The sequence below is a fragment of the Callospermophilus lateralis genome, chromosome 2, assembly GCF_048772815.1.
Source record: "Callospermophilus lateralis isolate mCalLat2 chromosome 2, mCalLat2.hap1, whole genome shotgun sequence".
Lineage (NCBI taxonomy): Eukaryota > Metazoa > Chordata > Mammalia > Rodentia > Sciuridae > Callospermophilus > Callospermophilus lateralis.
In genome coordinates, this window is record NC_135306.1 from 86953070 (window position 1) to 86970189 (window position 17120).

At 33.4% G+C, this 17120-nt stretch overlaps 1 protein-coding gene across 1 annotated transcript in view; it reads right to left on the reverse strand.

Moving 5' to 3' along the window:
• Positions 1-7222: 7222 nt before the first annotated feature.
• The window catches only part of LOC143386525 (uncharacterized), a 77299-nt gene continuing 67401 nt past the window's right edge, over positions 7223-17120 (reverse strand). The window contains 1 exon segment of the mRNA XM_077108144.1: positions 7223-8411. Coding sequence (XP_076964259.1) covers positions 7223-8411 — 1189 coding nt within the window.

Below are 17120 nucleotides of genomic sequence, written 5' to 3' on the forward strand. Positions count from 1 at the left end.
CAACAAAAAAAATAATGAACTTGGGATAAATCTCAGTGGTAGAGTGTTCCTAGATTCAAATTCATTATTGCAAAAAGAAATGAGTAAATGAAATAGAATTTAGACATAGATCCTTATATTTATGGTCAATTATTTTTAAAGGAGAATGCCAAGATGTTATAGGAAAAATATTTTCAAATCATCTGGAAAAACTATCCATATAAAACTTGGAACATGATCTCAAAAACTATCTCACACTTTACACAATTAATTTTAAATGGAAGAAAGATGTGAATATGAGAATTGGGACTTCAAGATTCTTAGCAGAAAACATGTAAAATCTCATGACCCTGCATTGGACAATAGATTCCTAGGAAACACTATTTCTCTTTTTGGTACCAGGGATCGAATCCAGGGGAGCTTAACCACTGAGAAACATTCCCAGCCCTTCTAACAATTTTATTTAGAGGCCAATTACTAAGCCTGGCTTTGAACATGTGATCCTTCTGCCTCAGCCTCCGAAACTGCTGGGATTAAAGGCATGTGCCAAAAGACACATCTTATAATACAATATATTTGGAAAATATCTACAGGATTATAGATATGAGGTTTATGATGTGGCATAATAATTTTTTTGAAGGATATAGATAAATATATTTACAATTTAGTCACTATGATTTTTTAAGCTATAGACTTCATCTAGGATTCTTTATATGCTATTTGAAACTTCACTGTCCCCCAACGGGGACTTCTATCTGAAAAACTCCAACCACATTTTTCTTGTATAAGTCAAACGTGGCCATACATTTTTCTTAATCTATAGACTTAAATAAAATTAACATTTCTCAGGGGTAAAGATTATTCCTCTGGAGCCAAATGATCCCTCCCATTGTATTGAGTCATACTAGCTGAAGGGCTGTCAAACAAATAACATTAACTAATTACCTTCTGACTCTAAACTAACATCTGTATACTTGTTGCTTATTCATGTGGTCATGAATATATTGTTGAGTCACAAAAAAGAGAAATCTTATATTTTTTTGGTATATATTTTAACAAATTATGAGTTATCCTGAAAATGGTTCTCATTTTCACTGAACTCACAGAAGTGTCAACAGAGTCAAGATTAAGCCTATTACATTCAGAAATTTTTTGTTTCTTTAATAATTAATTGTTGGTACTGAAAACTGAACTCAGGGGTGCTTTACCCCTCAGCTATTTCTCCAGTGCCTTTGTTCATTTTTAAATTTTATTTTTTATTAGTGAATTTCAGTTACACATAACATTAAGGTTTATTTTGACATGAAATAATAGCTTTTTAAATGGGATTTATTCTAATTAAGTGATGTAATTAAAATAAATACAAAATATTAAAGAGCCATCACCCCATCCAAAATGAACAAAATTTTCTCAACTGTTTATTATGAGTTTAATGCTCCTAGCTATTACACAAAGGCCTTTGATCCTTTTTTAAAAAAAATATTTTTGTATATGATGTGAGGTACGTATTCTTATACATTTTTTCCTTCTTGTGGATATCTAGTCATCCCAGAGCGATTTTTGCTTTTGCTTTTACTCTTGAAAAATATAAGTTGTGTGTGTGTGTGTGTGTGTGTGTGTGTGTGTGTAATTCCTCTGAACACCAGTTACAAATTGCTGCCCATGCAGGTCAGGCAAATCGCCGCACCCAACCTGCACAGTCAGCTGAACTTAAGGTTATTCATGTGAAATTCCAGGGACACCAAATAAAAAAACGACACACTTTACCTTTACACAAGCTTTGGGACTGCTTCTCAGCTCATGGCCTCAGGCTCCCCAAAAGGGAGGGCAAGAGAAAGTCATTCGAGGCTGGTGAGAAAGTGACCACATTGAGAAGAGAGCTTTTATTGGAGGACTCTTGTTCCTAGAAAGTTCTATTCAAAAAAGGCCAGAGGGTGCAGGGTTATAAGGGACACATGAGCTTAAGTCAACCCTCATGGGTAACACCTACATCTAAAGACCCGCCTCTCTATCTGAACTGGGCCAATGCCCAAGTCACCACAAATGTAGTGACTGGTCAGAGCCTCCTGCTTCAGCTCTGGAAGGTGTGGGTCATTCAGAGGGGCTTCCCACATATCCCCCCTTCTTTCTTTGAAAAAGCACGTGATGGGTCACTTGTTTGAGTCCCTAAATTCTTGTTCTGGGGGCACGACATCCTACTATTACAACACAAGAGAGAATTAGTAGCAATGAGAACAATACAAGGATATATGAGGCAGACTGATTAAGAATGTTTCCGTGGTTAAAGCTGTTTAATTCTTTTAAGTATTTGATCAGCTAAGAAAGTACGATCTGAAAAATCAATCTTACATTTTGTATATCTTGAATCTGATGATGCAACTCCACAGATCCATGCTGTTATCATTATTCTGCCAAATATCCAACAAATGGTTTGAACCTTCTCCCAATACCATTAAGAAGCATTGCATTTGGCAGCAGTAACACACACATACTTATAGCTAGCATGACATTTAAGTTTTTCCTTGAATTTCAAAGTGGAAAGTTCATTATTTATATTCATGACACCCGCCTCTAAGGCTTTTAGCTTGGTCTCAATCCTTTCATCAACATTTATTTGATTGTGAAGAGCCTTGGAAGTATTCTGAGCCAAATTATTAAGACAATTTGCATGTTGAATGTTTGTGATATGGCCACCAAAGCTGTGACCATGGAAGCAATAAAAAAAACCAAGGGAAGAACTCCCACTATTATGAGCCCAAGAGCATATTTAGGTCTCACTAGATGGGCGTGTTTTTGTTGTAAGACTTGAAAACCAGCATCAGCCTATCACGGCTCTGAAATATTTCCTGGTACTAAGACAAAAGAGGGCTGATGAAGTATCATTGTTCCTCTTTCTTTATTATTTTCGGTGTTACAAGTAGTTAAATTAAATTTATTACATGTTAACCTTTACATTTCCAGTAATTAAAGCATAAGGAGATTAAACACATGCCCATAAACCATAGCAAGAACCTTCCTTGTAGTACTTGTTTACAAAGTCTGGTAAAGGTTTCTCAGCAAAATGTAAAAATTCTGCGGCAGCAATTAATCTCCAAACGTCTTTCTGAATGCCACCTTCGCTGAAGATCATGATGTCAATAAGTATGGAGACTCCTTGCAAAACCAGCATGGAACCACCATTTGATTCAGCTATCATTCTCCGTCTTTACGCAGAGGACTTAAAAATAGCATACTACAGGGACACAGCCACACCAATGTTTATAGCAGCACAATTAACTATACCTAAACCATAGAACCAACCTAGGTGTCCTTAAACAGATGAATAAATAAATAAAATGTGATTTTATATATATATATTCATTCCCCAACCAATTGAATATTACTTAGATTTAAAGATAAATAAAACTATGGCATTTGGTGGTAATGAATGGAGTTGGAGAATATCATGCTAAGTGAAATAAGCCCCCCCCTACACACAGACACACACACACATGCACACACACACATGCACACACACACACACAAAGGCCAAATGTTCTCTCTGGTAAGTGGATGCTAATGAACAATTGGGGTGGGGAAGAATAGTGACTTTAGATTAATTAGAGAGAAGTGCAGGGAGGGGAGGAGATATGGGGATTGGAAGGATAGTAGAATGAAACAGACATTACATATAATATATAATATATAGAGATGCAGAACCACTCAACAAGGGAGGGGGAGAGAATAGAAATTCAGTGGATTAGACAAAGTTGGAATGAAGAAAGAAAAGGGAAATGGGAATTGAAATGACAACAGAATGAAACAGACACAACTTTTCTGTTTTCATATATAAATACACCACCAGGGAAGGTCCACACCATGTACACCTCAAGAATGGAATGCCGATTAAAATGAGTTTTACTCCATGAATAATATGTCAAAATTTGCTCTACTGTCATGTATACCTAAAAAGAGTAAGATATTTTAAAAATGATAAGGGAAAATTTGTATACAGAGAAGGATTGTGAGTGAAAAACTCTTCAATAAATGCTAATGTCATTAAGGTTAAATAAAATTATAAACGACTACCTTGAGCCCATACAAAAAAAATAAACAATGGTAAATAGACTTGCCCAAGTCAGTCTGTGCAACTATCTATTATCACAAACCTTTTGGTTTACAACTCTGTTCTATTTGATTTACAAAGCAGCACAAGAGAAATACTTACAAGTTGAGCAGAGAGGAAAAATTACATAGCAGTGTTATGAATACTATTAAAAGTGTTGTGTGCACTCAAAGAAAGCTTTCTCAATTTTCTCCCCCATGCAATAAAAAATAACACACTTGAAAGATTCACTAGTTACTGATAACATATACATGTGTTTGTGACATTAAACATGTTGGCAGCTGCTCAACTTGGCAGGTCAGGTCCAATTGATAAGGAAGACACTCTCTTCACACCAGACAGTGTTTCTTTGAGTAATACTATGAAAGCAAGAGAGAAAGCAAAAGTAACAGACAAAGGTAACTGTGTTGCCAGACTAGGAAAACCCCAACACTGAACCTATGTACTAAGGAGTCCCAAACAGCTTTTCAGGGTCCTGACTGGAAAGTCCTAGGCAGAGCATCCTCTCCACTGGTGAGAGTCTGAAGTCTTGTTCTAACTTGTATTTAATGTGGGGCTGAATAAATACAAGTTAGAATGAAACTTTCTTTGTTCTAACAGCTTGCATGACCTAGTGATCCCCTGAAGAACACTATGTCCTCCTTCAACAGGTCAGATCCCAGAGGAGGGAGGGATAGCCTTGAGATGAGAAATTAAATTGGGGTTCCAATGACTGAGGCACCGAGCCAGATGCATAAAGAAATTGGCATTCTTTAGTTGTTTCATCAAGGATAAGCAGACAATATGCAGGCATATGGAAAGGGAAGATCTTTAGTATTTTTCTTAGACCTCTAGTACTGAATCTCTCCTACAGGCCTTATAAATAGTGAACACTCTCATTTGTAAAAGGAGGCCAGTTTTATGTGTAAAATAACATGGAATGGAGACAAGCATGAAACCTAGAGATTTACCCTTTGTATTAAAAAATAGTGTGAATATATATTTTTTAGAATTAATCATTATATTTCAATATATTTTTTCCAAATAAAGTTAAATGAAATGTTTGTGGGTGGTGTTTTGTTGGCCCTATGTACTCACATATAAAGAGAATATTGTGTTTTTACTTTTTGAACAGGATTTGTAGATGAGAGTCTAGAAGTTTATTTCAATAAAAATTGTGTTTCTCTCTCTGTGGTGTCATGGGCTTCTGGAGCTTTAAGATCTGAAGAGGGACAAGGTTAGTTTATAGTATCTTATAATTACTGGGTTGCAGAGGGATCTGGGAGACCATGACATGTGCTTCTATCACATAATCTAATAAGTGTAACAAATATTATATTCTAAGTTTTTAAATAGAATGAAAAAAAGTCTATAAAATCAAAATATATAATGAAATAAAAAATGTGGGGGCATAAATGCTCCTATAGTATGTCTTTTTCTTTTTACCATCATCATTTTACACATTTCCGGTTACACTTTTCTACTGGGTATCCAATACTAAAGAGGTGGTCCTATTTTGGGATGTTTTCTCTACACTTGAGATCAGTCTTGTCTCCTCAGTGATGAACGTCATGGAATTCATGAGCAACTGCATGGTTTCTTCAGTCGAAGAGTCAGGATGGGCCTGTAGACCACGTGGACTCTCCAGGAAACATTGAGACTAATTCCCCCTTCAGTAACCCTTCTTTTACCTGAATATGCACCTTGGCTCTTAGTCTCCTGGGCCTTTCTCCTCTCCCTGATTGGGAGCTTGTGTAATTCTGAAGAGTTGTAGATCCCTTAGGGCGTACTTCAACTCTACAAGGTGAAATGCTAAAGTTGTAATTCAAACTAGGGATATTTGGGCATTATTTTAGTATCCCTAGGTCCTTCCAATAACTGTCTGAAATTTTGCATAATTACAAAGATAATTTACATAAATAATATTCCCTGAATAAAACTTGATTAAACATGAAATAAATTAATGGAGATGTTATGGCATTATTTGCCCAATAGAATATTTGTCTATTGCATCGATCCATTAGTAAAGTGAATAGTGGGAGGTATGTGACCTAATAACATCATTAAATGCATGGCATGGTTAACATTAAGAAATACACACTTTTTATTTATTAAAAAGTACATATGTAATACAAATATAAGTAAAAATGCTCTATATAACACGCATGGTGGTCCATTCCTGTGACCCTTGAGAAACTACAGAAGATGTTTTTCAAGTTCAAAGCCAGGCTCCATAACTTACTGAGGCCCTATCCAACTTAGCAGGCCCAATCTCTAAATAAAAATGATGAAAAAAATCTGGGGATGCAGTTTACTGATTAAATGCCACTAAGTTTAAAACTAAAAATTAAAATTTTAAAACTTCATATAAATCTTAAGACATTTCTGAAACAATCAACTATGAGAATTATGTTTTCTCCAGTTGTGACAAATGAGAATATTTAGTAATTGTTGATTTATAGTAAAATTATATCCTTTTAGGGATGCACTCTTCTATATTTGTACTTCCTTATTTCTACAATATCAGCTAAAGATGTTAAGAAAAATTTCAGCATATATCAAAAGCAATTCCCTATTTTCTACATTTAAATGATATTTTTCCTCCTAGGTCCCTAATACTTAAAGGGATGGCTATAGATAAGAAACTTACAATTGTTATATTTGTCAAGGTGTTTTGTAAATATTTTGCTTTTATCTAAGGTACATACTTTGGACAAATGCTACTCCACATTTGCTACAGGTATGAGGTCAGAAATTAAAAAATGTGTGAAACTGAATACAGTCATAGGCACATTCTTTGGGTTTCTATATGCTATGAATCCTCCAGTGTTTTTAAAATGTTTTATCAATGTCCAAAAGCTTTGCAAAAATTTTTCCATATGTCCTCTCACTCGTATGAATTCTGAGGTCCCGAGTAGGGTGTGAACAACTGTTGGAGACTCTGACACCTATTTTACACTTGTATAATTTCTGTGCTATCATATTTCTGGTGTGAAATAGTGTTGAACTACTATGAAATAAGGGTTGATTTATCCTTAAAGACAATGATGCAATGTTTTCACTTGTAAAACCTCTCTAGAATAAAATCCATAATGTTTAGTAAGATGTGATCTTCAATTTTAAAAGCTTGGCAATTCTTCACATTTATAGGACTTCTCTCTAGTATGGGTTCTCTGGTGTTGAGTAAATGTTGATTTTTTTATTTAAATCTTTGTCACATTCTTCACATTTGTAGGGCTTCTCTCCAGTATAAATCCTTTTGTGACAATTAAGCGGTGAGGTGCTATTAAAAGCTTTGCCACATTCTCTGCATTTGTAGGGCTTATCTCCAGTATGGATACTTTTGTGACAATTAAGCTCTGAGATGCGATTAAAAGCTTTGTCACATACTTTACAGTTGTAGGGCTTCCCTCCAGTGTGGATTCTCTGGTGCTGAGTAAGTGATGCTTTTTGATTAAAAATTTTGCCACATTCTTTACAGTTGTAGGGCTTCTCTCCAGTGTGGATTTGCTGGTGCTGTGTAAGAAGATATCTTTTATTAAAGCTCTTGCCACATACTTTACATTTGTATGGCTTCTCTCCAGTGTGGATTCGCTGGTGCTGAGTAAGTGAATATTTTTGAGTAAAACTCTTGCCACACAATTTACATTTGTAGGGCTTCTCTCCAGTATAAATCCTGTTGTGGCGATCAAGATGTGAGTTTGTATTAAAACTTTTGCCACACACTTTACATTTGTAGGGCTTCTCTCCAGTATGAATTCTATTGTGGTAATCAAGATGTGAGTTTGTATTAAAACTTTTGCCACACATTTTACATTTGTAGGGCTTCTCTCCAGTATGAATCCTGTTGTGGTGATGAAGATGTGAATTTTTAGTAAAAGCTTTGCCACATCTTTTACAGTTGTAGGGCTTCTCTCCAGTGTGGATTCGGTGGTGCTGAGTAAGTGAAGATTTTTGACTAAAACTCTTGCCACATTCTTTACAGTTGTAGGGCTTCTCTCCAGTGTGGATTCGCTGGTGCTGAGAAAATGATAATTTATGATTAAAACTCTTGCCACATACTTTACCTTTGTAGGGCTTCTCTCCAGTATAAATACTGTTGTGGTGATCAAGATGTGACTTTGTATTAAAACTTTTGCCACGCACTTTACATTTGTAGGGCTTCTCTCCAGTATGAACTCTCTGGTGATTTTTAAGGCTTTGTTTTTGACTAAAAGCTTCACAAACTTGTTTACATATGTGGGACATCTCTCCAGGGCATGTCCACTGGTGACAAATAAGATTGTGGCTTTTATTAGAAGTTTTGTCACATTCTTTGCATTTGTATGGCATATCTCCTGTATGAACACTGTGATGTTGAATAAAGTTCTTGAATGCATTGCATTCTTCACATCAGTAGTTCTTCTCTGCAGAATAAATTTTTTGGTGTTGAGTAAGTGTTAAAAAAATTTTTAAGGCTTTCCACACTTTTTACATTTACAGGTATTTTCCTCAGTATAAATGCTTTGATGTTTAACAAATTGTAACCTTTCATTAAAAGTTTTTCTGCATTCTTTAAATTTGGTTTATCACTGTCATCATATCTACTGGGTTTAGAATTTGTTGACAAAGTGCTGCTTTGATATATTCTTTAAACTTATAGGGCTCCCTTTCTCTATAAATTTTCTTGTTTTGAGCAAACTATACACTGTGATTAAGAGCCCTTTCACATACATTATACTTGCAGGTTTGTCTTGACTATGAATATTTGGATGAGCAATGTTTCTTGAGACCTAAAGCAACACTTTCCCGCATTTTTTGTCTTGGTAAATTTTCTCTAGAAAATGACTAGGAGTTTCTCTATATTCATAATTTTTATCACCAATGTAAATATACTGGTAATTATTCAGAATACATACATGGCTAATAGTGTTACTTATAGCATTTTTTATATTGTGCACTTTCCAGAAATCTGTATCAGAATTGTCATTGAGCAATACTGGGGAAGTAGAAAACTTTCTACAATTCTTAACATTGTCCATTTGTGCACAAGGTAAAATTACTGTTTTGTTGCAGAAAAATGGACATTTTGTGAAGAAACTCTCAAAAGTATCACATTTAGAAATGTGTCTTTCAGTTTCAAATATCTTTTCTGTGCAAATGTTTGACTTGAAGTTTAACTCAGTGCTACATTTATAATTGGCTAAGTTAAAAACTTATGCATGGACCAGATTTTTTTTTCAAATTTTCCACATTTCCTTTTGGAAAATGGCTGTTCATATATTCTTAAAGACATATACAGCTCCTCAAAAATAAGTGGAATAGATTTCCGATAGTAATTGTTTCTGGTGTTGTGTGACTATAAAATTTTTATTATAAATAGGGACTACTAATTGTTTTTGACAACGATAATATGATTTTTGAACTTTACTCTCACCTATATTTTCCCATTGTTTTCTTAGTGGTAAATAATCTAGGGCACACTTTCCATATCTTCTCTGTATCTCTTTTATTCCTTGCTCTGGTGAAATTTTTTGAGGTTGACGAGATGTCATGGCTGAAACAAATAAAAATAACAATCTTGTTTATGTACTGGGCTGAGTATATTTTGCAAGCATAGGAAATTACAGCAATAAAGGAACATCAGCAGTAGAGTGAATTATTAAATCCAAGTCCAACATTACTGCAGAAAATATATAAATCAAATAAAAATGTACACAGAAAATTACTTTGAAAACTTTCCAAATCATCTTAGAGTTCATAGTATCCAAGATGAGTACATTCCTATGGAGAGTAATATTGTAGAAGAAGGTAAATTGTGTTACAATCCTTTCCTCCTTCACAATATATTTTAAAATCTACCAAGTTTCTTCTGTTTCATTAAAAAATAAATAAGAAACATGTGAACATTTGGGGACTGTTCAAAAAGGGGTTTCTGCTCACCAACAGAAAAAACATGGCAAAATCAACTGTAAGCAAAGTAAAAATTATAAATTACTCAAGGGGAATATTAAATTTTCATTTAAAAGAAATTTAAAGAACAAAACCAACACAAAAACTAGAATAAAATTTAGTCAAGAATTTTTAATAGTAATAAGCAGAAAATGTGTGTTTAAAGACTTTCTTTAGAAAAATGTCAGAAAGAGTCAGGGGTGGTTGTACACAGCAACGTAGGATGTTGAGCCAGAAGGATCAAAATTTCAAGGCCAGCCAAAGTAAAATGAAAAAAAAAAAAAGTGGTAAAGTGCCCTTAAATTCTCTTTCCAGTACTAATAAAAAACATCTCATAAAATAGGAAAAATAAAACATCCAAGCAGCTCAATTATCTAAAAGTTGTAAAGACTTAAAACAGGTTTTAATCCAAATTTTAAAACTCAGAATACTGAGAGCACCCAAGAGAAAAAGATGAGTCACCTAGAAATGTGTAACTATATAATTGTGAAATCCTTAGTCAAAACTTCATCACACAGAAAGGAATTCAGGGCTATTTTCAAGGATTAAAATAATAAAATTATTAACCAAGACATTATATTCACAAGTGCTATCTTTCAAAAGAGAATGAAAATAAAGAGTTTAAAGATATAAAAATGCACAGACTATTCATCAACATTAGATCTGTTCTCCACAAGGTACTAAAGGTAATCCTTCATACTAATATGTAAGTGAGCACAGCAACACAAGTCATATGAAATTTTAAACATATCTTGGCACAGACAATTCTATTTTAATTATGGGTCTCAAAATGTGTAATTTTGCAATAGAATTTTAAAGACAAAAGCAAAAAAACAAAACTGTTAATAGGCATATATAACTGTAACAATAATATAATTTTGAAAGGACACATAAATATATTAATTTTTTTACAAAAGTAAAGGCAAATTGATACCCATACAAAGTATGAGTAGGAGATTATTCATTTTAGATTCTTTTTGTTGGCAAATGCAGGATTACAATATCTGATCAAAACAAAACTTGGCTATCTGAATTAACTCTAAATATTACAAGTGTAGGTAGTCCACAGGATACTCTAAATCTCAGGACAAATACTGACTGAAAGCAAAAGAATATAAGAATGTCACATAGAAAAGTGACTGAGCAAAACCTGGGCTGTCTAAATTACAGTACACAAAACATAGTTTAAGACAGTTACAGGACATAGAAGACATTTTAAATTAAAAAAAAAACATTTGAAAAGAGGCAAAATAGAGAAAAGGAACCTTTCCCTAAGATTAAGAGTATATACATTCACAATGTACATCCTACTTCCCAAACACACAAACACTGAGAGAGTTGAATGAAAACAAAGAATCAGTGTCATACTAGGAGGCATGAATCCCCACTTACTGAAAAGGAAAATACAGTGAAGCAAAATGGTAACTGCAAAGGATAAGAGTTTGAAAATATTTTTAAACTATTGTAGACTTATTGAATCCCTGTTCTTAATTGCAAGTGGGATATTATGTTGGATAGATGAATTTTATGTATTAATACAAGGTTAATAAATATTTAAGTGATAGTTATTTTGTAACAAACATGGAATAAAAATTTGAAGTGAAAAGTAATAGGGATGTTCAAAAATCCACAAATATGTGTCAGTTGATTGAGCACTCTTGAGCACACTGTTGTTCAAGAATTGAAAGAAACAATTAGAAGATGCTTATACTACTTAAAGTTGATATCAGGCTCCAGGTAATATTCATCAAACTAACGTTGTTATTTTTTTTTTTTTTGCAGAGTAAGCTATCTTTTAAATTGAATGAATATCCCCCCCTATACAAATATAATTAAAAGAATATTTCCCTGCTAAAAATATACTAAAATTTACAGCATTCAATTGTAAATGCAGACATGGCGTTAGGTAGATGGATTTCTGAGTGAGTGTGATTATAAGCCCTCACATCAATGGGAAATTAAAAACATTGAACACCAGTGTTGTTATACTATTATTCAACAAAGCCATCATGGGAGATGAAAACCAAATATCCCTTAAAAAGAATGGATGAGAAAATTTGGAATACAGAAACTATAGAACGTTGAAGTCAAAGACTTTATTCTAATTATATATTTTACAAAATGTATGTACACTAGGTTAACTGAAATATGTCACAGAAAGAATATCACAGAATTCCACGAATATGACATCTCTAAAAAAGAAGCTTTCTTAACAAAAGAAAATGGTTTTGTGATGGGGAGACAGAAGTGAGCCCTTGCTTCCTAGGAATTGATATTTTTTGAGATGTAAACTTTTTAGAGTTACATTGCATAACAATTTGAATTAATATTACTGAACTGCATATTTAAAATTTTGGAGACAGTATTATTTTCTGGTTTTGATTACAATGAAAATTGCAAAACAACACATAAAAGAGAATTGCAACATTTTTCAAAGCTACATTCAAAATAATATATCTTTATCCTATAAATAAGAACAAACTCATCAATATACAAATGATTGGCACGCATGTAATCTCAGCTACTAGGAAGTCTGAGGCAGGAGAATTGCAATTTCATGACAACCTTAATAACGTATTGAGAACCTCTCTCCAACTATGAGTGAAAAGGAGCTTGGGGTGTAGTTCAGCTTTAGAGTATGACTGCCATCAATCCCCATTACACTTACATATAGAAAACTTCAATTTCTATCTACATGGGCAGAATAAAAACCCAATCAAGATAAAATATAAAAGTCATAGACAAAAGAGCCTTAATATTTATACAAGCAAAAGTACATATAACATTATTGGCAATATCAACAAGGGTAATGCATATCTTAATTTGTGAAGCAATTAACTGATATGAGGAAACCCACTCTGTAACATGGGACCTACTGTACACAATGAAAAAAATAAAAAAAAAAATTAACCGACCAAATTGTAAATATCCACAGATGTATTATTTTGCAAATCCTCTTATTCAACTACAACTTAAACCATTTCTCAGAAGAACAGTCTTTGTACTTCTTGATGTTCATTTATTGCAGATAATTTCATGGAATCCATTACACATATTCAGAAAAGAACTCTGATAAGGAAATTTTAGTGAAAAAAATGTACAAATAGCATTAGAGAAACTGACTTATGATAGTAATGTATTACAATGGGTGGACCTAGAGTTCTCCAGAAATGTGCATAAAATTCCGCAAAAAAAAAAAAAAAAAAAAAAAATGGAAGAGCGGCTGGAGTTGTAGACTAGTGGGAGAGGGCTTGCCTAACACAATATGAGGCCCTGAGTTTGATCCTCAGCACCACAAAATAAGTAAATGGGAAATTCAATAACAAATAAAAAATGTTTTAAAAATCATATAAGAGCCATGAGATAATATTGACACGTACAAGGCAATTGGGAGTTTTTTGATGTTAATTTGAATGTATGGAGACATTGCTGGAGGAAAAGCAGGAGACTAGATAATTTTAAAGCACAAAACACAGGACAGGTTCTTCTATGATAGCAATAGAAAGAAATCAAAACTTCTCAAAAATATTTTCTTCTGGATAACTTCTAAATCAACTTTTTTGAATTTAGGATTCCTCCTCTACCTCAACTATGTTCTCTGCTATATGTGGGCCACAGTATTTGATATCACTGCATTCTTCTAAGTCAACCATATGTCAAGCAAAGGATGTATATTGTGCCAACAAAGGAAGACATTAAGCATGAAAAGAAACATCATTAACATTTTCTTGTCAACACCAAGAACTACCTCATCTTTTTTATGAAAGCATAAATCTGAATCTCGTTCTTATGTTGAAGTTCCCAAAAGATATACTTCAAGGGAAGAAAATTAAATAATGATAATTGGGAATTTTGAAGAAAAGTTATGCTCACCCACAAATACTAGGTTTCTGTAGTTCTCCAACATCACTTCTCTATATAAATTCTGCTGAGCAGGATCCAGGTATTCCCATTCCTGCTCAGAAAAATCAATGGCCACATCCCTGAATGTCAATGGCTCCTGAAATAAAAATTATTAGATCAATAGAACATGCACCAAACCATTATTCAGGTTTTAATTTGAATTAAAAGTTAGTAGAACTGACTGTCATGTAGGAGAGTGACTTTAATTATGTGATAAGATACTTTCCATTATCTAAATCAAATGAAAATACATAAGTCCAAAAACAGTATATGTATTCCATGTCAGAGTCTAGTAAAGGATATATACCATAATCCAAGCACTGAATAAAAGCCCAACTCCTAACTTTTTTGCCATGAGTGAATGTGAAATTTGGCAGACATTCCAAATGCAAATGAGACTTGTCAAAATATTCTCATAAGGTGATTGTGCTCAAGGGAGATAAAAAAAGTGTTAAAAAAAGCTTTGAAAACAGTCTGCTTTTCTCTCTGTTTTGTATTTATGAGATATATTGAGCTCCCCAGTACAAGTAGTTTCAAGCATCATCCATGACATATTCTCAATGTGTAAAATATCATAAAATATTTACATATGGAGATATGTAAAGTGACACTTCCACCTCGTAAAAAGACAGATTTGAAATATTTCAAGTTCTCTAAGCAGTTCAACAAATGAATAAATTTGGTACAACAGAGGCCCAGACAGCAGCACGTATGTGCTGAAAAGCCTGAGACAAAGAAATGGTTAATGAAAGAAAAAAGACCTTTTAATATAATTTCAATGAAAAAATAATGGTAAAAATAAGTACTTAAAACTCATACAACCAAGGAAATATAACCAAGAAAAATTATGGCTTTGAGAAATTCATAATAAAATTATTAGTCATAAAAGAGTCACAGGTCTGTCATTATCTCTGTGTTCAAAATGTAGATGAGATCAGTAAGACACACCAGAAGTGCCCACATAGGTTTTCTATGTGTGGATGGATCCTAATTACTTAAATATAGTTACTTTATTGGAAGAATTACCTTGACATTAGAGCATAATCACCCTATCTACACAAATAACCAATTAAAAATCTTCAATAGCAAAAATTTTAAATACTTATATTTTCAAAATTGTGGAGCACCCTCACTGTAACACTGTAGCCTTCTGTGGCTCATTCCTAAGCTGTGAGTGAAGTAATTCTGGGCAGCTAAGAAAATAATTCTGTAAAGTTCACACACCTCAGATACCTTTTGCAAAGAAAGGAAATGCTTAGTCTTCCAGAGTCACAATTCTCACCAGATATCAGATATATAGCTGGAGTCACATTAAGGTCCTCACCTACAATATCCTTTAAAAATTATTTTTCTAAAAGAAAATGTGTGAATTTGCAGAAAATCAACCAAATTTCTAATCTTTGGGAGGCTGGGGTTGTGGCTCAGTGGCAGAGCACTTGCCTAGCATGTGTGAGGCACCAGGTGTGATCCTCAGCACCACATAAAAATAAAGAACAAAGGTACATCAACAACTAAAAAATATTTTTAGAAAAAAACACATTTTTGTCGCTGGTTGGCACAAATGTCACTAGTTCAGGTCTCGAACTTGCAGTCTTTCACCTAATTCTGATGCCATTTATAAGTCCCAGAATGTCATCTACAATGCTGATCAACTTTCTGTAAATTGGGGGACCCTACAATTACCAAACATAGGAAGGAGCATTCAATATTAATATGTTAGTTATCTACAACTCTAATAAATGAATTAAACACAACCTTGATAAAATCCTAACAACCTGGTGTACAAATATAAAAAAAAAATTGGCTTCTAAAGGCTATATGGAGAAGGCAGGCATACAGAATGGTCAACTATTCTGTAGAATAAGTTTACAGGACTGAAATATCTGACACTGAGATTTACAATAAACTTAAAGTAACCCAAAAGGCGAGATATGTGGCTATAAATATACATAAAGATTAGTGGAATAGAACTGAAAACCTAGAAATAAACTCAAACACAAGAGATGGCAGGATTTCACGGGAGATGATATAATCTTTTCAATGAATTATGAACACCTTGGCATATGTATACAAAGAAATGAATTAGACACAGAACTTATAACTTTTAAAATATGAAATCATTCATCTAAAAGAAAATGTTAAATTTCTAGCTTGTGTCAGACAACATAGCAGAAATGCTATATGGCTTTGTCCTTGACATGAACATTCAAAGCCAGAAGCAGGATCTATAAATGAAAAAGTTAATAAACTTTTACCCTGTTGAAAGCATTCTTCAAAATACAAAATAGTTATTCAATTAATGAGAAGAAACTGGATGAAATGTTTGCCAAATACATATATGATAAATATTTGGAATAAAAAAATATACAATGAGCTCTTTAAACTCAACAAAAGGTGCTGGAGTTGTGGTTCAGTGGTAGAGCAATTTTCTACCATGTATGAGGAACTGGGTTTGATCTTCAGCACCACATATACATTTATAACAAACAAAGGCCCATTTTTAACTAAATAATATTTTTAAAAAATGAGCAAGAGGGCTGGGGATGTGGCTAAAGCGGTAGTGCGCTCGCCTGGCATGCGTGCGGCCCGGATTCGATCCTCAGCACCACATACAAACAAAGATGTTGTGTCTGCTGAAAACTCAAAAATAAATATTAAAAAATTCTCTCACTCTCTCTCTCTCTCAAAAAAAAAAAATCTAAAAAAAAAGAGCAAGAAAACAACCAGTTTAAAAATGGCACTATCCCATATAATGGTATTAGAAACTCACAAGGAGCAATAGTAAGAAAAATATAATTAGAAACTATAATAAATAAACAGATCCATAGAGACAAGATTTGTGTATCTATCTACATCTATTTTTCTATAGATATCTATATATGTACATACATAGATTTATAATTATAGATATATAAAATACTGCAAAATTACATAGTTTAAGCATATATCGTAAAAAACCTTTATTATAATTCATGCATTAATGACTGATTGTATGTAATTAATGCATGAATACAGAATAACCTGTAAGGTTTTCACTTACAGAGACATTCACACAATAATATTTTATGGAGCTACAGTTGTAGTTGAGTGGTGCAGAATTTGTTCAGCATGTGCAAGACCTTGGGTTTGATTACCAGCAGCACAAAAACAAATGCAGTACTTTGCAGTAAGGCCATGATAACAGTGATATTTGACAGATATTTCATGACTCTACTCTAACACA